Below are 23,444 nucleotides of genomic sequence, written 5' to 3'. Positions count from 1 at the left end.
TAAGTATCAATTTTCTCAGCATTTTAAAACAAAAAGTGTAAAACAAAAATCAAAATATTTATCTCAATTTTTACTTTTAATTTTATTTAAACATGTCGTTATTTTGTTACGGTGAAATTTTCAAACTTGAACAAAGATGATAATTTTTTACAAACTTCAAATAGAATACAAATCGAAATCCGTTAACATCGAAGATTGAAATCCACTATCGTTCAGCATATTTGTATGACCCAATCTCACCCCCAGACCCAATGTCATGGTAATAAAAATCATGGTTTCGTAACAGTTTTCGTTTCTTAAATAAATTATTTAAATTAACATCACAAAACTAAAGAAAATAAAATATCAAAATTTTGGCTACTCAACATCAGGTAAAAATCATGCATAATAAGATTATCGTCTTTGCAACCTTCGCAACCAACCTTCCACAAATCAACCACAAATTAACATTTGATCCGCAAAAAAATCGAAACAAAAATCAACCAAAACAAACAAAGACAAACGACACGAAGGTATACGTACTCTCGTAAACGAAGGCAAGGAAGGCAAACGGATTTGGTCCGGAATCGAAATTTATGTTCTTTTGTCTTTACTTACTCTGGTTTGGCGGAGGGCTCGACGACGACGAGGCTTTTCCTTAGGTTTTCCGCTGCTTTCCATTCGCATTGATTGGAATTTATGATGGTGTTCTGGCTCTTTTTTTTCTTATGATTGTGATCAACAATCTAAATTACCTAAAAGTAGGACGTAGTCTTTCCTAAATTTTATTAGAAAAATATATTTTCTGGAGCGAACATTTTTGCTTTTAGTCTTTGTACAAAATAATAATTTGTAAAAAAATATTCCACTAAATCAATACTTTGCACTCAGAAGAAAACACCTGAAAATCCCTAGGTCGACGAATATAAAATCCGCTCTAATGGAAGAAAGGATAAGCAGCTGGTACCTTAATGCCCTTGGTAGAAGCTTTTTTTTCAACTACCTTCTTTTCCTCATGCGGAGACGGATTTAAAAAAAAAACGAAAAACACGTGGTATTGGATCTTCGGCAGCGAAAGTGCCTGGAAAATCTCATCAAACACGTGTCGCATACATTTCAACCGGTAATACCTCCTAGAGATTGCAATTTTGATCTCGCTGGTTTTGTTTTTTACTTAACTTATCATGGTTTAATATTTATTTGTATTAGTTGAAAGAAAACATTTTTGAAGGTCGTTTGTTGATGACATTGTTATTTGAAGACACGATTATCAACAAAATCAGTTATAAATATTTTAAGAAATAAAATTTAAGATTATATTAAAAATAGACTAACGAGTTCAATTCTCTGCCATTCTGAAATAAGTCATTGGAAGTAGTGCAAGGACTAAGATCACCTATGACAAACAAACAAACAAACAAACAAACAAACTCGCACTTTTGGACAGTTTGCCTGCTTTGTTTGCTTGTACAAACGTCATCCTGCATACATTTTGCCTTGTTTGCGAGTTTGTCGCAAACAAGTTTGCGAGTTTGGCAAACTGTCAAACACGAAAAAGTGCAAGTTTGTTTGCGGTAGTGTAATGGCTCCTTCAGTATAAGCCATGTTTGATTCAAACAACCCAGTCCCATAATTTCACTGTCGGCCAGCGTGTATTATCATTTGCATTGTTTTTTTTTTGTCCCAATTCATATTGCTTTTAAAGTAAAAATATTAATAATTTTACTGTTACAGCTTCAATTTATTCTACCGGTCTTTTCTACCCGGCCATATCTATTCCGAACAGCAACAACCTTCGCTCGACTTTTCCAGACGGCTCACTCAACAACCCTTATTATTCGCTCATTTCATCCCTAAATAGGATAATCTACCTACCTTCCCCTCTCATTACCCTTCCCACCCACATCCTTTTTACCGAAAGCTCTCAATTTAACCTCCCAAAAAGGTCTTGCTCAAAAATTAAATTTCGCTCACTCCATCACCGGTTCTACCTTCTGTTTCCCCCCTCCAAAAGGTCGTCATTTCCGTTGTCATCTTGAGCGCACCCACAGTGTCATAAATCTATGGCTGTCGTTTTCCCTCGTTCCCAGCCGTTGTGGGACGGATTTTCGACGGTCGTTCTGGCCGTCGACTTGGTCAAAGGTACTAAAAAGAAGGAAGCAGCGAAAACTTGCAGGAAACGTGAATGGTTCGGAACAAATCGTCTGGTTAGGTTGGCGTGGTCACCAACGCTTCATAAAAGCTTGCCAGAACCGGCAATTCGTCGGGAATAAATATTTTACCGTGTAATAACAGCAGAAGCATAATGGAAAGATTTATGGGTGAGCTTTTCCACTTTGAGCCCGGATGGTGAATACAACGGGTGATGATTTTTAAAATCGCAGTTTTTCCATGTACCACGTACACACTTATCGGGCGTTTTTTAAGCAGCCTAAAATGACTTATGGTGAAATGGCCCATGACAGGAAACAACTTTTCATTGTTATGGAGACGCCACATAAATAATCAAATTGAACTTTGAGCCGTGCAGCACCAGGCGTCTCCACTAAAATACAGAAAAAAACAAGAAACCCGTAGAAACAATCCAAAATGGCCTTAAACTCACCCCCTGGAAATCCACCTAACCTTAGGCCATTTTCCCAGGTTGAAGCACAGAGGCACTTAATTAGAGAGCCTACGCCGAAAAGCCTGAACCAGACCGGGGCGAACTTAATTATTTTGATGTTTCCAGTAGGGTGCGTTAGAAGTATATGGTAGCTTCAAGGAACACCGTTGAATGGCAGGAATTTTTCCTCCACCAGCAGCGGGAAGTGTTTTGAGGGCATTGCGGAATGGAATTTTGCTCTTGGAATTCCTCGCAGCAAAACCTTGCTTGTAAGGTAAGGTTGCTTATTTTAAGATGCCTGATAGAAATAAAATTGCTTACTTTGTATTACAAAATACACTTATACCCATTGCATTCTTTTAAACATCAAATGAATAAAGAAAATAATTATCAAATCAGATTGCAATTCATTCTTAGTTCTACATTGATAAAAAAAGGGGTTGTAAAATAGGGTGGGCACTTCCTTGAATTTAGTTGATAAATAACAAATAGGGGAACTATACCCTTTCTCAGCCTATTTCTATTATCGGCCTATCAGCACTTTCATGAATTACAGCTTAAATCAAATGTTTTTGACTGTTTCAAAGTAATAAATAGCTCAAATAAAAGTGAGCAAGCAACTCATCATTGTTGATACATCTGAAAATGTTGATTTAATAGCGGAACGGCTTAATGTGATTAAAATGGGTACATTTCCTCTTTAACAGTTATCCAAAGAACACGGTTCGATAAATAATTCTTATGAGAATACTTCTCATAAAAATGTAAAAAATACTCAATGTTTAAGATATTTAACAAAGATCATGGCAAAGTTAAGCGGACAAAAGAGTATCCATGATTTAGCCGGATGAAAAACTATACAAAAACAATCTTATTAATGGTTGTTACAGGGTTGCATTCAAATAAAACAAATTATCCAGAGACTTTTACACCGAGATATTCGACATAAAATCAGGGAGTATCAGTTTAAAACACAGCCAAAGTCGAACCATGAAAATATTGTTTAATCACTAGCAAAGGCATTTACAAAATTTTGTAAAATCATCAAACTCAAACAATTCTAAAAAATGAGGAATTCCAAAATTTTTTTTTTGAAAATTCCAGAATGGTTAAAATTATTTTCTTAATTTTTTAGATGGAAGTCCGTCTAGCTGCGAGCTTGGGTTTTAAGACATATTTCCAAATAATAATGTATAGCAAAGGGTTTCCAGCATCAAGGTTTACTGACTAGACCAAATGGAATTACCAGGATTACTGGCAATATGTCACGAACTACTATGATTTCCCACAATTACTTGGGATTTCCAGAAACCACGCAGAATTGTTCAATTTTATAAAAATAACTTGGAATTACTGCCTAGCTTCCAGCATATTGAGAGAAGTCTTTGGAATTTGATCGAATGACTGCTGGCAAACGCACAAAACCACGTGCTTGGCAATAGTGCGTCCAACCCGGGAATTCCCGCACAAAATTCCCGGGATTTTTATATGTTGTTCGGGGAATTCCCGGAATCAAACAAAAATCTTTATTGGGCCTGGAAATTACATTAGTATTGCAATTTATAAGTTAAAACTTTTCTAAAGTTAATTGGTACCATTTTATTTGTTGTTATTTTTGTTTTTTAGCCATCTTAAACCAATTTTTTAGCTGTTTTAGTCATGTCATATAGAAATAAATAAAAAAAATACTTATAAGACACTTATTTAATTTGAATTAGAAATGTAGTGCATATAAAATCCGAAAAAAAAATCTTTATAAATATCTAAAAGTGCTATCCTTGTTAAGATTGATATTAATAGTATTGAGCTAATAGTATGATTTTAAAGCATGAAAAACATAACAAATATAAACTCAACTCAACTCAACAAATATTAACTCAAAACCCGGGCAAATTGGACAACCTACTTGGAAATCATCGAATAATGGGGTAAATTTCAACATCAGTATGACAACTGATATTGACGTTTGACAACTGATTTTGACGTTTGACAACTGATTTTGACGTTTGACAACTGATTTTGACGTTTGAGTGCTTTTTCATCCGAATACATTTGAATTCAAGAACATCCGAATTTGCGGACATTCCGAATCCGCTCTGTACTTCTTACAAACATAAAAGGCATCAAGGAAAAGCAAAATGCATTCTGCAGATTTACCTTTAAAGAATTACTAGTAGTTACTTCACAGAAAAAATGGTAATATTCATCAGAAGATGGTGTCAGATCTTGTGTCAAAAAAATGATTAATTTTACCTCAGGAAATGGTGAATTTTCACTTGAATTTTCATCAGTTTTTGATGAATATTCATCAGGTTCAAATTTTTACAGCTTTTTAATGTAATATTACTCAAAAAAGAGGTAATATTCAACCTACCAAATTTTCAACATTCCAAAATTCAACTTTTTTTCTGTGTTGAATTGATGGGAAATACACGAATTACTGAGTAACTATGGAATTTCACGAATTACTACGGAATCACCAAGTAATTCCAGAATTACAGGAATTACTGCAGAATTGCGAAGTAATTCTGGAATTACTGAATTACTTACTCAAAATCCGAATGATCCCGTACTAGCTATAACTATGGTTTCTTACACGAAAATTAATAGGCATTATATAGAATCTTAAAAAGTTTATCGAAATTATTTTTTTAACAGTTATTTTTATTATTTTATTATTTTCCGAAGTATGTTTTCACCAAACAAAAATCAATGAAGAAATTCAATCTCATTTCTGTTATTAAAAACTGTAAAAAAATATTAGAAACTAAAAACATAGAACTTGATAGAAATGAATAGAGTGCTGAACATGACTCCGAATGGACATTTAATCGGAGGTTGTTTCGCATAGTGGACATCAGAGCAAATAAGCAGGTAAAAAATATTGTTTTATTTAATTTACTTTCAGGATTTTCCAAACTGTATCATAAGCTGTTCCTTGAATTATGTAGAAAATAATTTCAATTAATATCTGTGACTTTTGCATTTTTCAAACAACAACAGTTCTTAGGAAATGAATTGGTTTTTCGTAAAAAAAAATCAGTGAGCACTTGCCACGTTTAAAAAATGTGCAGCTCTTAGAAATATGTTTAAAAATACTTTTATTTTATTTTTGAAAGTTTTTGTAAATATTGTTTAAGCAGTTTTCGATGAAATAATTTTTAATTATAAATAATATTATATATTTTTTGCTTTCTTTGTATTCCCATGTCAATGACATTTGAAACTAAATTGAGTTCACAAAAAATAATTCAATTTCTTTACGCAATCGTTCAAACAGTTGTTTGAAGTGTTTCGAAAAAATGTGCGGGTGTTTCCATTTTTTCCTAGACAATTTTATATTAAAAAGTTATTTATGACTTCCATGAAACATTTAAAATATATTTTTTTAAATACAGCAAGTCTTCACGAAAACTTCACGCCAAAAAACAAAAGGGCTCGGGTCACAACGCAAAATTGAACTGGGGTTTCCTGGCCAAAATAATAAGACCCTTTTTTTTTGGCCATTTGGGTGACCTACGTTTTGTATAGGTGGTCAAAAGAATGGCCATTTCTGTCGACTATTACAAAAAAAATATTTTTCGAAAAAATTAATCTATATCATTTCAACCGGTTTTAACTCTGTTGAACGCAAATTCGATGTAATAAGATGGACTTTGAAGAAAAAATGTTTTCAGTTCCAAAAATCTAGCCCAACTTTTGAAAAATTTGTATGAAAATTTTGAATGCCGATCTTAAAAAAATCTTGAGAATTACTTATTCATAATAATTTCATTTCATTTTTTAGTGTATGCCGGTTGAGTTCCCACATTTCAAAGAAAGAATCTTACATTCTGTTTTAGACAATGTCTAGAACAACGTTATGAACCCATACGAATTGTCAACATATTGACGTCGTTGTGCAATCTTGTTGTTCCCACAATTTTGAAATTTTGTTGAACTTTTAAACAATAAAAAATCATACTTCAATTTTAATAATATTTTTAATCATGTACCACAACCTAATCCAAGCCACCACCAAGAGCTTTTCAAATGGCCAGCAAAGAATTCCCTCAAAAAGTAATCATCCTCAACTTCCTTTTCAAAGTTCCGCTCCGACACACGCCAACTCTCGGAAGAAAACTAATTTATCAAACACTTCCCTGTCCGGCCAGCCCCAAAATTCGTTGAAACCAGAATGGGACCCTCGAGCGAGAGTTAGAATGCCATCCGGCCAGATTCCAGCCCCCATGATGACAGGTCCTGGGTAGTGCATTTAAGAATTGCTTTCTGAGCGGGAGAAGATAATTAAATTGCATTTCAGAAGCTTCAAGATTCTCTGCTTTTTTTTCCACATCCAAGTGGGGCACTAAAAATTTGTGGTGCTGAAAACTTGCCGAATGTCAGCGGCAGCATTTACGAACTCGGAAGACGAGTTACCACCACTGGTTGAGAACTTGAGAGTTTTTATGGTCAAAGTTTTATCCTTCACAAGTAGAGAGACTTGCTTTTATGCTTTTCTGGAAACTTGCTGCTGCTGGGGGTAATTGCCGTGGGAAATTTGTCGATTCACGATGCTTCTTTGCGATGCCGTCGAAAGTCCCGGCGAGCTTAATTCAAATTCCATTATCACAATTAATCACACGTGTGTGGGTGGTCTTGAACACACGTGTCACTAACCACTTTAGCTGGCGCAGATCTCCTTCGGTGTCATCATGCTCTCTGTACAGGAGTCCTTTCCAGTGTGGGTGAAAACCACTCCGTAATGCTGTTAAACAGATTATCTCCCGCCAGGATTCATGTCGTTTCTTCAGATCGCTCCACCAGACGGCGAGAAAAATCACTTCTAGTCTCGCCTCCAACCTCAAAAAGCTCGTCATCATTATGCTATTACTGTAGCGTCGTCATCATACACCACACTCACGGCTACAGCTTTGAGAATGACGACGTCGAGACATCACTTGAATGCTAATATCTTGAGTTCCAAGTTCATCAGCAACAGCAGCACTACCATTACGAGAGAGAAAAAAAAATGAAAAGTTAAACTTGGAGTGCCTTTAACGGTGCCACCACATGTTGCAGCCAGCCAGGCAGGCTCTTCTCGAGGGGATCCTAAATTTTGGCTAAACTTTTGCGTGCCAGGTTGAAGAAGTTGGCGAATCAGCTGAGCGTGAACGTCCTCGAAATTGCCTTTGTCGTCGAGGTGGTTTTGGGAGTTGGTATTAAATTCAGGCGATTACACGCGTGACTTAATCCGGCGCGGGATTGATGAGTCCCGGGGGTGGGATCAGCAGGATGAAGTTGAGTTTGAACGAGATTGGAAAGTTAGTAAAATTAAAATGGTGAAGTCGTTAAATTGTATGATACAATAAAAATCTGAATTTCTTTTTGGATCATTTTCTGCTATCTCACAAGAAATCGGAAAAAGTTGGCCCAACATTTTCGTGAAACTTTGCCTTATGGGATAATTTTAGTCCATGATCTCGAATCTCAGGTATATTTATCTGCATATTTACTAAGACACGTTTTCAATGATGTGTAGATCGGAACCGTTAAGAGATATAAATTTGGTGTAAAAAAGGACTAATGTGTAAAATTAGACCAATTGGAAGGCGTGCTCAAATTAAAAAAATGGTATTTCGCATTTAAAAAAATACAAAATAGATTTTGAAACACATTTTTAGTTACTTAGCTGTCAAAAATCGAAAGACATGACAATTTATGAGAAATTTAATGTACTTTTTGAATCTGCAACTTTCTGTAACTTTTTTTGTTTATAACACAATTTTAATTTTAAAATTATGTGCTTTTTGTAACTTTGCATGGTTAATTTTCAGAGTGTATCAATGTTGTACAAAGTCGTAGAGCAGTAAATTTAAATGTTGATGAATATACAAAAGGGTTTTTTTATGTGATGACTTTGACCATTTTTTTACCAGTTTTCGAAATTTTCCCCGCTAAAACTCAATCGTATGCTTTTGAAAGTATTATTTTCAGAAAGTTAATTCAATTCATTTTATAAGTAAATAATCAATTCACAATTTCGCATTTCTTATAACCTAAAAGAGTTTTGGAGTTCTTTTAACTATAATTTACTATAGTTCCTTTTGATGTAATTGGATATTCTAACAATAGATTTGGCAAGAAAAGGAAAAACTAAAAAAAAACCTTCGAGACGGCTTGATATGAACCAATATTTTTATTATCAATTCTAGAGTTTTTGTTAAAGGTCCTATAAGCTAATGTGGTTCATATGTTTCTAAAACCTATTCAAAAAAAAGTGTAAAATTTTATTATTCCAGCAAAAAACAGAACAAATATTTCGTGCTTACATTATGTTACATTTCAACTCAATTGTTGTTCTTGTATTCAAATCATTGGTAAGAAATTAGAAGAAAAATAAACAAATATCGAATTGATTAGGGTTTGTATAGTTGTTAGTATTTTTTTTATGTATACACATTTTAAGCAAAAGAACGTTCCAATAATCATATAAAATATTGTTTTAACCCGCTACAACCCAAGTCCGCCTTAAGACGGGCTTCGATTTAAAAAAAAATCACCAAAAATCAATTTTGCAACCAATTTTTGACCTTTAAAAAGCAATGGAAACAAAAAATTTTAAAGTTTCAAAAAAATCTATAGGTTGGAAGTTTTACTTGTTTTATGTGACTTTGCCAATATGCTTGAAAATTTAATTTTTTTAGGGGTCAACTTTGGCTGTGTTTTTTACTAACATTTCGTGTATCTTTGGTAAAAGAAGTACGCAGTATTTTTTTCTAGTGTCACAGACTATGCCTCTACGCATTTTTTTTTAATTTTAATGGTAATGGTGGAGTTCTATATAAAAAATGTCAAAAACAATCAAAAAATTGAAAAAGTGACTCTAAAAACATGAAAAACTTAAATAGGAAAAATGAAATTATATTAGGTGGCACAGTATGGCCCATAAAAAAATGCGACGTGTGCATTTTTTCACAGGAAAGTGGTTCCTTTCTAAAATGTATTTAACAAACTGATTTTTTATGTATCATAGAGTTAGTTTAGTATGTTTTGAAGATATTTTCATGACAGTTTTTTGCAGTTCGCCAAAATTGGGTATTGGCGGGCTACGATAATGGATGTATTTTTGGTTCAAAATTTACCTAAATTTCATACCTTATATCTTAAAAAAACGGAGCAGTTTAAAATATCCAACCCTGAGCTAAATGCATTGTTAGAAGTCCCTCTTAAATACGCCCAATCGAAAAAGTTCATAAATTTTGATAGATTAAGTCATTTTTGAGAAAAATGCCATTTGGGTTGTCATCTTGAGTAATTCGGTCTAAATTAACCAATAACTTAAAACCTATGGTGATGGCTCTAAAGGGTGTCCAACGGCTCCATACTGTTAAAAGTCATATTAGGGCATCTACTAGAGTCAATTGCCATCATTTGTTGCATTATTTTTTTCCATTGAATCATTGCAGGTTTGAAAAACTCCTAAAAATTAAAGCATTTTCAGAATTGGGATATTTTAAAAAGTTAACTGTTTTAGTATAACTGGTTGATAAAATGCGTAAAATTCGATGAAATTAATTGTTACACGTCTCAAAAATAGTAACCTAGAAGGCTGTTAACTTTTTAATCCATACAAAAATTCATAAGTGGCTCATCAGATTGACCATCACAGAAAAGTCATTTTTCCTTTATATGGCCTGGGCTGAGAGCAAATTGGAGAATATTTAGTTTAAATGTGCTGTGACATTTTTAAAGCTAACGAAAAGGTTTTCAATGAATTATTTGTTTATTTGGAACCTATTTAACATTTACAAATGCTACAAAAAATCAAACCATCCACATTAACGACCCCCGGGTCTTTTGTGGTCTCTATTGCAAGTTTCTGCTCGAACCTAGGAGTCCGAAGGCTTGAATGGGGAGAGCACCCAAACCTCTTTCTACTCCAAGGAACCTTCCACCCCAGTGTTTGAACTGACGACCTTTGGATTGCGAGTCCAACCGCCGCCAGCGATTCCACCGGAGTAGGCTTGGTTTGGTGTGTTGTTTGTACTACTTATGGCATGACGACTCCTACACCTGGAATGACTTAACGGCCTAACAACCAAGGCCGGGACCGACATTTTACTTCCTCATCCGATGGAAGGTTGGAGCAGATGGGAATCGAACCCAGAATCATCCGCTTACAAAGCGGACAGCGTAACCATTCGGCCACGCACTGCCACAAATGCTACATACATTGTAAATAGTCAAAACAGGCCCGACCTTACAACAATGTCGCATTTTTTATGGTCTATACTGTAGATTAGGCCAAATATTACCAAAAACAAACATTAACTAAACAAGATAAATGCGAATTAAAATACTAGAAAATAAACATGAAAAACATAAAACAAGAGAACTAAAGTTTTTCGTAGAACAAAAGTTGCTCAAAATGGCCTTCTGAACAAGGGAAAAATATAAAAAATCGAAAAGAAATTTGGCCAGTTGAGGGTTAAATTGATAATGTAGTAGGATTTTTTATATTTCATTGGTTTTCTGCATACATTTTCCTAGATTAGAATTTTTGATACAATAGATTCCTATACTACAGAGTTAATATCAAAATTGATCCATGTTATCTTAAAAAATCAAATAATTGAATTGAATTTATTAATTTCAATTACATTAATCTAATATCATCAGGGGTGACATTGGGTCTGGGGGTGAAATTGGGCAAACAAAAATTTAAAAACTTGAGGCATTCTGATAATTTTCCTTTCAAAAATCATTCAAAAGAGTAGAAAAATGTTCCAAGCAATAAAAAAATCAATCCAAATTTATTTATAAAACTCAAATTAAATCCTTTTTCAAAAATCTTTAAATTCAGTGAAGTTCTAATTTTGGGTCGCTGCAAATATTTTTCAAAGTTTATGTCGCCCCCCCTTCAAAATTTGTCCGAAAATACGGGGGCAAAAAAGATATTTTTTCAAAAAAAAACTTCAAAATTAATTAGTTTGATCAACTGAAAACAATCCTAATTGTATTTTCCTGCATTGATAATTATATTTATTACGTTTGGGCTGGTTGAAAACATTTTTATTTTTATGAATTTCCAATGCACATATGTGCAAAAACTTTTTTTTCGCAAAATAAAATTTTCGTCAATACTTAGATATTTTCGAAACTAATGATTGCAAAACAACTGGACGGGTGTTTAATGCATTTTTAAACACTTTTTTTGTTCAAATTTTGAAACTTTAACTGGTCAGAGGCGAGGGACATAAACTTCAAAAAACATTTGCAACGGCTTCAAAAAACATTTGCAAGATTAAAAGGAACGAATTGAATGCAAATTTAATGTTTGCGTAAATATTTGATTTGAAGGGAATTTTTTAGAAAGTATGAAAGTAAATTTTGCGAAAATTAGGACTATTTAGAATCAAATCTCAGAAGCTAAGTTTTGCCAAACTATACCCCCTCAGTTTTTTTTTGTTTTCTTACAAAGCGAAGTGACTAAATTGCATTGGGCCAAGTTAAACATTATACAATTGTGTTATCTATTGATATTTTGAATATCCACCATAACAAAACAACTAGCATCATAAATCTCACACAATTAGCATGTATTTTTCATTTAATGAACTTTTTTTAGCAAGCTAGGCAACTTTCCCACAATTTTGTCATTTACCACTTTAAGATACAATGCATCGGCTTTGAGTTACGAAATATTCAAATAAATCTGACCTTTTCATCCCTGCTTGAATTTAATTCTCGAGTTCAACTAGCCACATACAAAAAAAATAGCTTATATGTTCCTACACACAAAAAAAATATTTCCGAATGTTACATCATTTATGATGTAACACTTTTACATGTCATTAAACATTTAAAGGAGAATGGGCAAATTTGTATGGGAGCTGGTCCAAGGATGTACACGAACGGGACCAACTTTTTTCGAAAGATCTCGCCGAGACATGAAAAAAAGTCTTCTGGACCAACTCTCTAAACCCCGGGGTTCAAAATTTACATGCTGTTGAAGTTTGAGCATTTTGAGTAAAAATATACAAAAAATCGTATTTTTGCTATTTCTAAAATCATTTACAAAATCTCTGTTTCGTTATGGATTTCGATTTTCTTGACTTCATTCGACGCGTATCAGCAAAAACTTTGAGTTCTGATTTGTCTTAGCATGATTGAAACATGATTTCTCTTGTTTTTATCCGTTTGAACCGTTTGTGCAAGAGGCATCCCATAGAAACAAGTTGAAACTTCAAGGTTTTGAAACCGAATCCAACCCAGACTGCTTCAGTGAGTATGGAAGGCTTCAGTGCAATGTTGTAACAACTTATTGGGATGGTCTGAGTCATCCGAGAACTCCTTGGAGTTAAGACCGGTGAGTCTACCGCCGTAACAAGCAAGATGTCGGCGGTTTTTGACCACGGATCATACCCGCATGGCTTCAGTGAGTATGGTAGACTACTATGCTGATGTGTTGGAGTGTCCTGGGCTCTCCTAGGACTCCCTGGAGTTAAGATCTGTGGGTCTACTACCGTAACAAGCAAAATGTCGACCGGTTTTGACAACAGAACATACCCGCATAGCTTCAGTGAGTGTGGTAGACTACTTTGCTAATGTGTTAGGATGGCCTGCGTCATCCTAGGACTCCCTGGAGTTTAGATATTTGGGTCACTGTAACAAGAAAAAGGTCAATGATTTTTAACCGCGCATCATAACCGCAAAGATTCAGTGAGTATGGCAGACTGTATTGCTGTTATGTTGGGATGTTCTGGACCATTCCAGGGAGTCCTTGTAACAGCCGTAGACCTACAGATCATAACTCCAGGGAGTCCTAGGATGGCCAGAGACATCCGAACACATTAACAAAGCAGTCTACCATACTGACTGAAGCTATGCGGGTATGTTCCGGGGTCAAAAACCGTCGACCTCTTGCTTGTTACGGCTGTAGCTCCACAGATCATAACTCCAGGGAGTCCTAGGATGACCCAGGCCATCCTAACACATTAGCAAAGTAGTCTACCACACTCAATGAAGCTATGCGGGTATGTTCCGTTGTCAAAACCGGTCGACATTTTGCTTGTTACGATAGTAGACCCACAGATCTTAACTCCAGGGAGTCCTAGGAGAACCCAGGACACTCCAACACATCAGCATAGTAGTCTACCATACTCACTGAAGCCATGCGGGTATGATCCGTGGTCAAAAACCGCCGACATCTTGCTTGTTACGGCGGTAGACTCACCGGTCTTAACTCCAAGGAGTTCTCGGATGACTCAGACCATCCCAATAAGTTGTTACAACATTGCACTGAAGCCTTCCATACTCACTGAAGCAGTCTGGGTTGGATCCGGTTTCAAAACCTTGAAGTTTCAACTTGTTTCTATGGGATGCCTCTTGCACAAACGGTTCAAACGGATAAAAACAAGAGAAATCATGTTTCAATCATGCTAAGACAAATCAGAACTCAAAGTTTTTGCTGATACGCGTCGAATGAAGTCAAGAAAATTGAAATCCATAACGAAACAGAGATTTTGTAAATGATTTTAGAAATAGCAAAAATACGATTTTTTGTATATTTTTACTCAAAATGCTCAAACTTCAACATCATGTAACTTTTGAACCCCGGGGTTTAGAGAGTTGGTCCAGAAGACTTTTTTTCATGTCTCGGCGAGATCTTTCGAAAAAAGTTGGTCCCGTTCGTGTACATCCTTGGACCAATTTTGCCCATTCTCCTTTAAATTCAATTTGATGTAAATTGTAATTTGATGATGGTGGGTCTCGTGGCGCAGGGGTAGCGGCTTCGGCTGCCGATCCCGATGATGCTATGAGACGCGGGTTCGATTCCCGCCTTATCCACTGAGCTTCTATCGGATGGTGAAGTAAAACGTCGGTCCCGGTTTCTCCTGTCTCGTCAGAGGCGCTGGAGCAGAAATCCCACGTTAGAGGAAGGCCATGCCCCGGGGGGCGTAGTGCCAATAGTTTCGTTTTTTGATGTAAATTTGCAACAAATTATACGTAAAAACATGATTTTACGTGTGATTCAACCGTTTACGTCGAATCTCAAGTTTACATCAACTGAGTTTACATGTGATTTATTTTTTCCGTGTCGAGTAAATTCACATATTTTTTTTCTGTGTAGGATAACATGTCTGCAAAAATTGCTTATATGAGCTTTGGGTTACATGTCTACAAAGATTCAATGTTATTTAAAGAAGGTCGAATAAGTAAGTAATAGTAATGCAGTTTTGATTTCGAAATTTCTCTTTAAAACTTTGATCTTATATGAAGCACAAACAAAAAATGCCGTACAATATAAAAAACTGAGGTAAATTAAAAAAATGAATTTCAAATTAAAATCCAAATACAAATGGAATCACGGTATTACAAAAATGATTTTTTTGTGAATTAAAACATTGTTTATTTTTAAAATTGAGGTATTTTTTATTGTTTTGAGCGAAACATTAATTGAAAAAAAAAAATTAAAACACGACTACAATTATCCTAGAAGGAATTTAAATATTTGTTTTCAAAAATAAAGTAATAAAAAATCAAATTTGTTGCCTACGTACATGGAGAAAAAAGAGTTCCCAAAATCGTGAACAAGCGTTCATGAAAATGGGAACCACGAACAAAGTGTTCAAATCCCATGGTACGATTTCCAAAAACGTACCATGGGATTTGAACACTTTGTTCGTGGTTCCCATTTTCATGAACGCTTGTTCACGATTTTAGGAACTCTTTTTTCTCCGTGTAAGAACGCTTAATAATTGTTAAATATCATAACTTAAGTCACAACTTTTGCAAAATGTAAACAATGTGGTAAATTTTCATAAAAAAACATATTGGAAGAGGATTATCTGCTTTAAATCTTCAGATTGCCCGAAGATAAACTGAAACGTTTAGTATTCAACAAAATACCGAAGATTGTACGAGATATGAAATGAAACTCAAATTCTGCAACAATAGCTGACCTTTCCAACCTTCCGTACAACCACTTGACATCCATTTTGACCAGTTCAGTGTGTTATCAACTTTTCCCCTCTCGAGCCGTTTCCACCATCAGCATAATGAGCCTTGATCCAAATCTCTTCAAGGCCCATAACACAACCCACAAAGACCTAACACAAAAGACTACCCTCCTCCACCAACTTCAATCTCAACACACATTTATGCAATGAGGTCGTGTCTAGACAGACAAACCACCTGGCCCCACGAAATTCTGCTCTGAATAGGCCCCAGAAAAACCGTTTTACCGATATTTATGGCTCACAGGGAAATGAAGCGTTTTGCTACTCCCTCCCCTCGATTCTCGGAAAAACTTGAGCCAATAGCTCCTTCAAGTTCAAGGTTGTTGGCTCGGCAGCAGGAGAAGCTTTTGTGTCTGTCAGCGCGAAGGCGCATCGCAGCGAAGAGCTTTAAAAATTCATGAGATGAGCGCAACTTGGTTCACCCCCGAAGGTGTGATGGCTTACTTAAGGTGATGGTGGGTGGGGGGGTGAGCCACAAGTTTATTCCTTCTCGTCAACGCTAAATTGTTTGATTAATAATGAATGATACAACCGCACGGAAGAAGTTTCTGTGTTGGATTTGATGTGGGGGTGGGTTTAGGGTAGGGAAGGACCATGCCGAAATTTTCCAGGAAAAGCTGTTCTTTGGGAAGCGCATTTTTCATGCTATTATTTGTCAAATTATAAATTCAGTTTTTTCAGTGTTTAAAGGCTTAATACAAATTGATTACTCTAATAATAATAATACAAATATATTGCAAGTTAATCAAAATAAGTTTTCCATTGCAAATAACATTTTTTTGAAATTGTTTTTTTTTACTCAGAAAAGAACTCAAATGAAAACCTATTTGTATTTCATTTTAGAAAGTATTGTACATTGAATAACGTTATATTTTGTCATTCTTAGACCAATTTATAGAAATATAAATTACATTATTTGGATTAATATAAAATACAACCTTAATTTCTCTAAACTATTGTTATACAAAAAACACCAATAACGTTGAGATTCCAAAGAATTTTCCGATTGTGGTTCTTGACAATATTCCAAGTTGAAGTATATAAAGATGGAACAAGATACGGCGTGGGAGATAAGGTCGGCCGCCGTAGTTGGACCAAGCTCAGACTAATCGCAGGTGCAAACCACAACCTCATAAATTATCCAGTGCTAGATTCCAGCCAGGATAGTGGTACGGGCTTGTGGTCAACCACAGTTTGTCAAGCAATTTGCAGCGACAACCCAATCCTTCAGCAAACATCACTTATTTCGAAGCGTTCGCGCCGAAGTGAAGCTAACGCAGCAATAAATTATGAATAGTCGTTTATCAACAGCTTTTCGGCCATTACTACAAATATCCCTCAATATTTCTCTCCTTTTCAGAGCACTAGCCGAAGGCATCCTGGCAGATAACCCTCACTTGGTACTGCTGTTCTACCTAGCTCAACTATTTCTAAGAGAACTCATCAAAAGTCACCGCCTGGTGCAGGTCATTCCTATGGATATGTCCGGATATTACGGTAAGATTTCCTCAAGCCTTGTTTCATTTAAGAAGCATTGATTTAATTCTAAACGATCAGAAAACCGCGCCGGCCCGTCGAACCTGGGCAATGTGATAAGCCAGATACTGCTGTGCAAGCAGATCACGCCCGACTTCAACCAGGAGGAGCTGTGCAGCATCACGAAGGACTCGCAGGTGATCGCCCAGATACTGCAGGACCTGCAGGAGTTTATGCCCCAGCAGGAGACCTACCTGGGTGAGTTTTTGCTTTGTTTTCATATATGAGATGATCTTATATGTGTGGCTTTCTAATGTTTTTCGAATAAGCAACAACAATGCTGCCGTTTTGCATTGTTCAAACTAGATACTCTGTTCAAACCAGATTTCATGTCATGATTCGAAATTCGGACACTTGATAGCATACCATTTTTGTTATAGCTTGCAAAAAATCATGTAATAAGTTGAAAATATAGAAATATCACCAGGATGTAGTATACACAGCTAGTTTTAAGAAAATGCATGCAAAATGTGTCTTTTCTAACACATTTTCATCAGATTTTTAAAATTAAAATGACTTGTTGTGCTTCGAATCCCGGACACTGATAAAAGCTGATTCGAAATCCGGACACTTTTGCGTCGAATTCCGGACAATCGATTTTGCTTATGAATCGCACAAATTTGGACGGAAATATTAGTGAACGGCATTCCTTAGGTCTCAAATAACTTGATACCATCAAAACAATCAATATTTTATATAAAAAATTGTTAGAATTTAAGGAAACCAAAACCATAAATTTCTGCTTTACCTTCCCGGTGCTTCAGATGCCTATGAAATATTTCAGTGAAATGTTTCACATTTTTGTTAAACTCATAATTTTATTTTATTGTTTTGGTATTAACTACAGTATTCAAACAAACTTTAAATGAAAGTTGATGTTAGAATTCATCAAATAACACAGTTTTGACATTCTTGATGCGAACTTATATCCAAATATATGATAAAACAAGGTAAGAGGGCTTTTGTTAATTTGATTTGGTTAACCGCGGTGGATTTTCTTGAAATAATTCGAACTGTCAAAAATCCACCAAAGCATCTACCGGTGGATACTTTTCTACCACGGATTTTTGTGCGATCAATGTGGTAGATGCTTTGGTGGATTTTTGACAGTTCCAATTATTTCAAGAAAATCCACCGCGGTTAACCAAATCAAATTAACAAAAGCCCTCAGGTGTCCGGGTTTCGAAGCACCCGGGAATTCGAATCATGACGTTATTATATTTGTATTGCAATAAGATGATATTTCGATATTTTTTTCAAGAACATCATTTGATTTTCAACGATAGTTCGTTTAAAATGAAATGACTAATTATTGCAATAGATAGTTTTTAAAAATGCCGTCGACTTTTCGTTCGAGTAGAAACATTTATAATTTTAAAAGTTTTAAAAACGTTTGAACTCAAAATAAACTAAAGTAAGTTTGAATAAGTTAAAATGATTAACATTTTCAATTTCAATCAAATCAATATCATTCAAATAAGTTGATAAATTTTTCAACCAAGTTTTAATCAATAAACATTTTATGATTTAAGACTCAATGTTGAGGAAAAATTATTTGAAATAAAACGATTTATCTAAATATATTTAAAATTGTAAAAGTTTTGATCGACTCCTTACACTTAAGTTGTCACGGGTTTTATTTTATTACGAAGTATATAATATATACCAGTTACCAGGTAAGTCTAACAGAAATTTTCGTACTTTATAAAATTTAAATTGGTTAGCTTATAGATTAAGCATACTTTGCACTCTATCAGCATTTCTGAAATTAAGACAAAGATGGGCAGAAAAGCGGTTTAACATAGTTATAATAAATAAGTCAATAACGAATAACTCTGTTAATTTTTACATTATTTAGTTTTTAACAGTTTACAGTAATTTGAAGAACCAACAATTAAATAAAAAATCACTCTACCTTTTTTTAAACATTCATCGTAGTTATATTTACGATGAAATTTTCTGAAAATTTATATTTTTGTCATTTTTAGGCTTTGTAAATGAGACAGCTGGTTGCAAAGTAACAGTCTATTAAAACTTAAATTTGCGAATATATTGTTTCTGTTAAGAGTCATTCAGTTAAACACCACATTTGAATTGCAAACTATTGTTTTGATTTTCAGTGTAAAAAATTACTTATATATTATTGTCTGCTTTTTTAAGTCGTTCGGATCTGGGTGCTGAATAGTGGCTCGCAAAACGGCCTCAAGTTTGAACTGTCATAGTGGAACCAATTTACTGTTCGCCAGAAGTAGAGAGTATTGTTATCGATCATTAATTTTTTTTTCAATAATGAAAATTTTTTGGCTTTTGAGGACCTGAAGTTGAAGTCAAGGAATTTGAATAAAATTAAAGGCGAGATTGCATTTTTTTAGTGAAAATCTTCTCTGTTTGTTGGATCAGCTTCGCTAGAATTAGCGATATTTTTTCGATGGATTAGGAAGAGCTGTAGGACTTAAAAATCAGCATGGGAATTATTCTGCAACATCGCAGAATGACACTTTCGCTGCAGTTCTTCGTCATTCGAAGAAAAACCTCTTCTAACCGATCAAAACTTGAAAACACACACAATTTTCCAGCAAAAAATATCAAAAAACTACCCAAAATGAAACACAAACAACTGATTATAAGCTGCTCATTTATCAGAAAGAAAAAAGTCATGCTTGTGCTTGAACAGCTGCCTAATTTGTAGATGTAAACAAAGTGAGATCATTCGAAAAACACATTACGCATTCGCTCTATTCATCACCCAGGTTCAGATAAGTAAGAGCAGATTTTTTCGCAAAGGGTTATTTTTTTAACCTAAAATCGATACAATATTCTCCAAAATTCAGTTTCGTCATTTGGAAAATGCGACTTCATTCGGTGACACACGCCATGGTTGCAGGAGATTATTATTGAAAATCAATGTAACGTAATGATTCGAATTCCCGGACGCTTCGAAACCCGGACACTTCATCTTGTTTTATCAATAATTTGGATATAAGTTCGCATTATGAATGTCAAAACTGTGTTATTTGATGAATTCCAACATCAACTTTCATTTAAAGTTTGTTTGAAAGCTGCAGTTAATGCCAAAACAATTAAATACAATAAAATTATAAGTTTACCAAAAATGCGAAACATTTCACTTGAAATATTTCATAGGCGTTCGAAGCACCGGGAAGGCAAAGCAGAAATTTATGGTTTCGATTTCCTTGAATTCTAGCAAATTTTTATATAAACTATCGATTGTTTTGATTTTAACAGCTTATTTGAGACCTGAAGAATGCCATTCACTAACATTTCAGTCCAAATTTGTGCGATTCATAAGTAAAATCGAGTGTCCGGAATTCGAAGCAAAAGTGTCCGGATTTCGAATCAGCTTTTATCAGTGTCCGGGATTTGAAGCACAACAAGTCATTTTAATTTTAAAATTCTGATGAAAAATTGTTAGAAAAGACATATCTTGCATGCATTTTCTTGAAACTGACTGTTTATACTACATCCTTATGATATATCTACATTTCCAACTTATTACATGATTTTTTATCTTTATCTGAATTATCTCCTTCAGCCATGGCTTGTGATACCGAAAAAAAACTCATTTGTCACAAAATTTAAATTTTAAGAGGATTAATCTCAGCAACCAGCTGTCCGACCAACACAGTCTAAAAGGAAAAAAAAATGAATCATAAAATCTTTTTGAAATGGCAAATAGTAGTTTTAGCTACAAGTTGCAAAAAGAAGATTTTTTTTCAGCACGAGTCGTAGATTTATGCAACGGGGTTCACCAAGTTAGATAAATACGACGAGAGCTGAAAAAATCTAGTTTTGTAACGAGTTCCATTCAACATTTTTTTAAATTTCGAAAAACATCCTTTGAGTGGAAATATAAGTCAAATGTTCATGTATTTATGTAATCAACCATTTAATAAAATGTTGAAAAGTTTTAGTTTTCGAAACAAGTACTGAAAAGATCGACTTTTCAGCATTCATTTCAGTGCTGAAAAGTAGAACTTTTCTACATTTATTTTGAAAAGTGTTGCTGTTAGATCTGTTATTTTTGGTACAGAAAAGCAGGTCTTTTCGACGTTCAAGAATGACAGGAAAAGTAAGTAGTTTCACGATGGAATTGCAAAAAATATTGTTTTTACAATCTCAATTATTCATAACATGAAATCGATGCCAGTAATCCAAAAAAAATAAGTAATCTACAAATTCAAATTTTATTTTGAATCTTTAAAAATAGCTCTAATGCATTCTACAGCAAAACTCAACTGATTTTTTCATTTCTATTTTAAGCACAGGATATCCATTATCTTCTCAACAGCTCAGTTCATAATTGCTCTCGTTTGCAATCGATCAACTTTTTTTTCTCGCCCCAATCAAACTTCCGTCGCCCTAGTTTTCCCAATTTACACCACACCTCACTAATCAAATTGTCCTCCATTGTTCTCCTCCCAACTTTAGAGCGCACCATCGCGCTGACGGCCGAGATCAACGGACCGTGGCCGGCGAAGCGCCGCCGGGGTTCGCTGTACAAAAACATGGGCCTTTTGTGCTGTGTCTCGCGGCCAAACTACCTATGAATGTAGTGGTGGCACCGTCGTCGACGTCCTATTTCGGTTCATCATCATCTAACTGCAGCTGGCAGCACTGTTGGCCAGTAGCGGCAGCAGCAGCATCACCAGAACCATCACAACCACCAAAATCCAGTACCTATAGATAAGTTTATTTTTATACCAGTTTAAAGGGGGATTCACGATCATGCGATAGCTATGAGAGGGGTGGGGGATACTCCAATTTTGACCACCGTTGACAGCTAATAGTGTCGTTGGTTGAACAACAGAAGAAAAAAAACTAAAAACCTGCAGGGCGAAGCTATCGACCTGGGGATTAAGCCAATTGGTCTCGAAATTGGATAGGATTAGCAAACTCACAGCACGGTGAACGAGGGACAATCGGGTGGACAAACCCGGACAAAGTGTGCTCAACGGTGCAGCTAACTGATTTTGATAGGGTGGACCTTGAAGTCCTCAACTACACTTAAAGAAACTTGTTGATTTCGATTTTTATCATGTCTTAAATTTTAATGTTTTAAATATCGAATCATAACGTCAAAAATTTCTTTCCGTGTAAAGGGACAACCCCACACAAGCTGCATCGACGACAAGTACCGGCTACTACTACCAACAAGTACCTGGTACCGTTGAGCTGTTGAGGTGCACAACTTTGTAAGAGGGCGAGAATGTCCCACATGGCCCCACAAGCCACAACTAATCATGACATTAATTAAATGGGGCTCAACCGCAACCAGAGTGCAAAGTAAGAAGCAACAGAAAAGGAAAGCATAAACGCTCGTCTTGAAACTTTAGCAAAAAAAATAAGGGGAATGGTGAAGAAAATGAGGAAAATGAGGAAAATTTGCCAAGGCCAGTATCGACACTACCACACACAGCATGCTCTAATTGAAAATTACAGTTCAATTTAATTCGATTGGTAATCTCCCACACCAGGGCTATCGAAAGGATTAGGAAGGTGTGCTCGGAAGGGGTTCAAGAATCGACCACACTGTGATGACAAAGGAAATGAAATAATCGTTGGCATCTTAAATCCATTAGGGGGGAATCGCTTTGGTGCAATTGAGGGAACAGAAGCAGGAATCCATGATCCCAGAGGTATCAGAACGTAACATGTTTGATTTTTCCTACCGTAAATCTGTTCAGTATTTCATGAAAACATTAACGCAAAGGGGTTACTGAGATACTAACAAATAAAATATCGAATTGAAATATGGGTCATTCCATCTGAAGCGGAACAGCATTTGAAAATTACCCTCTCCGATCCTGCTCAAATTTGGCAGGGCTGTTGATACTATCAAAACATGCAAGAATCCCGAATTTCATCCAAATCGGACCACCCCCTCCATTTTTGTACCTCCCCAAAAAATCGACTTTTTGGCGATTTTTGACCAAACCTCCTAGTTTCAAATGACGATAACTCAGGAACCACAAATCTTAGAGGGTCGGTCTTAGACTCAATTTTGAAGGAAATTGGATGTAGAATCAATTTCCGTGATCAAAATGTTGATTAGTTTATTTTTTCTACCTGTATTGCGCAATTGAAAACATGAAACGGCCGTATCTCAAAACACCCCAACTTATTTTTTTTATTTGACCTCACCATCGTGTTCCCCGGCCAACTTTACATAAGAATCACTTATCGACAGAAATGAATATGTTTCGTTCCAGAGATATTGAATTTTATAGTTCTGTGTTTTCGAGATTACCTACATCAGCTTCATTCGCCGCATCTGCTAGAAGCACACAGGCGGGCCGATC

The 23,444-nt window shown here is 35.3% G+C and overlaps 1 protein-coding gene across 3 annotated transcripts in view; it reads left to right on the top strand.

Moving 5' to 3' along the window:
• LOC120419672 (uncharacterized) overlaps nt 1-23,169 on the top strand; it is a 145,625-nt gene extending 122,456 nt beyond the window's left edge. For 2 of the 3 annotated variants that reach the window (XM_039582443.2, XM_052708020.1), the window contains exons 5-7: nt 16,949-17,085; nt 17,146-17,322; nt 21,574-23,168. In XM_039582443.2, the coding sequence (XP_039438377.1) occupies nt 16,949-17,085; nt 17,146-17,322; nt 21,574-21,692 (433 nt within the window). In that variant the 3' untranslated portion in view covers nt 21,693-23,168. Of the gene's footprint in view, nt 1-16,948; nt 17,086-17,145; nt 17,323-21,573 lie in introns of all 3 variants that reach the window. The other variant, XM_039582442.2, reaches the window with a different exon arrangement.
• The last annotated feature ends 275 nt before the right edge of the window (nt 23,170-23,444 follow it).

This window comes from Culex pipiens, chromosome 2 (genome assembly GCF_016801865.2).
Source record: "Culex pipiens pallens isolate TS chromosome 2, TS_CPP_V2, whole genome shotgun sequence".
In the NCBI taxonomy this organism is placed as follows: Eukaryota; Metazoa; Arthropoda; class Insecta; order Diptera; family Culicidae; genus Culex; species Culex pipiens.
This window is presented reverse-complemented; position numbering and strand designations above follow the sequence as displayed.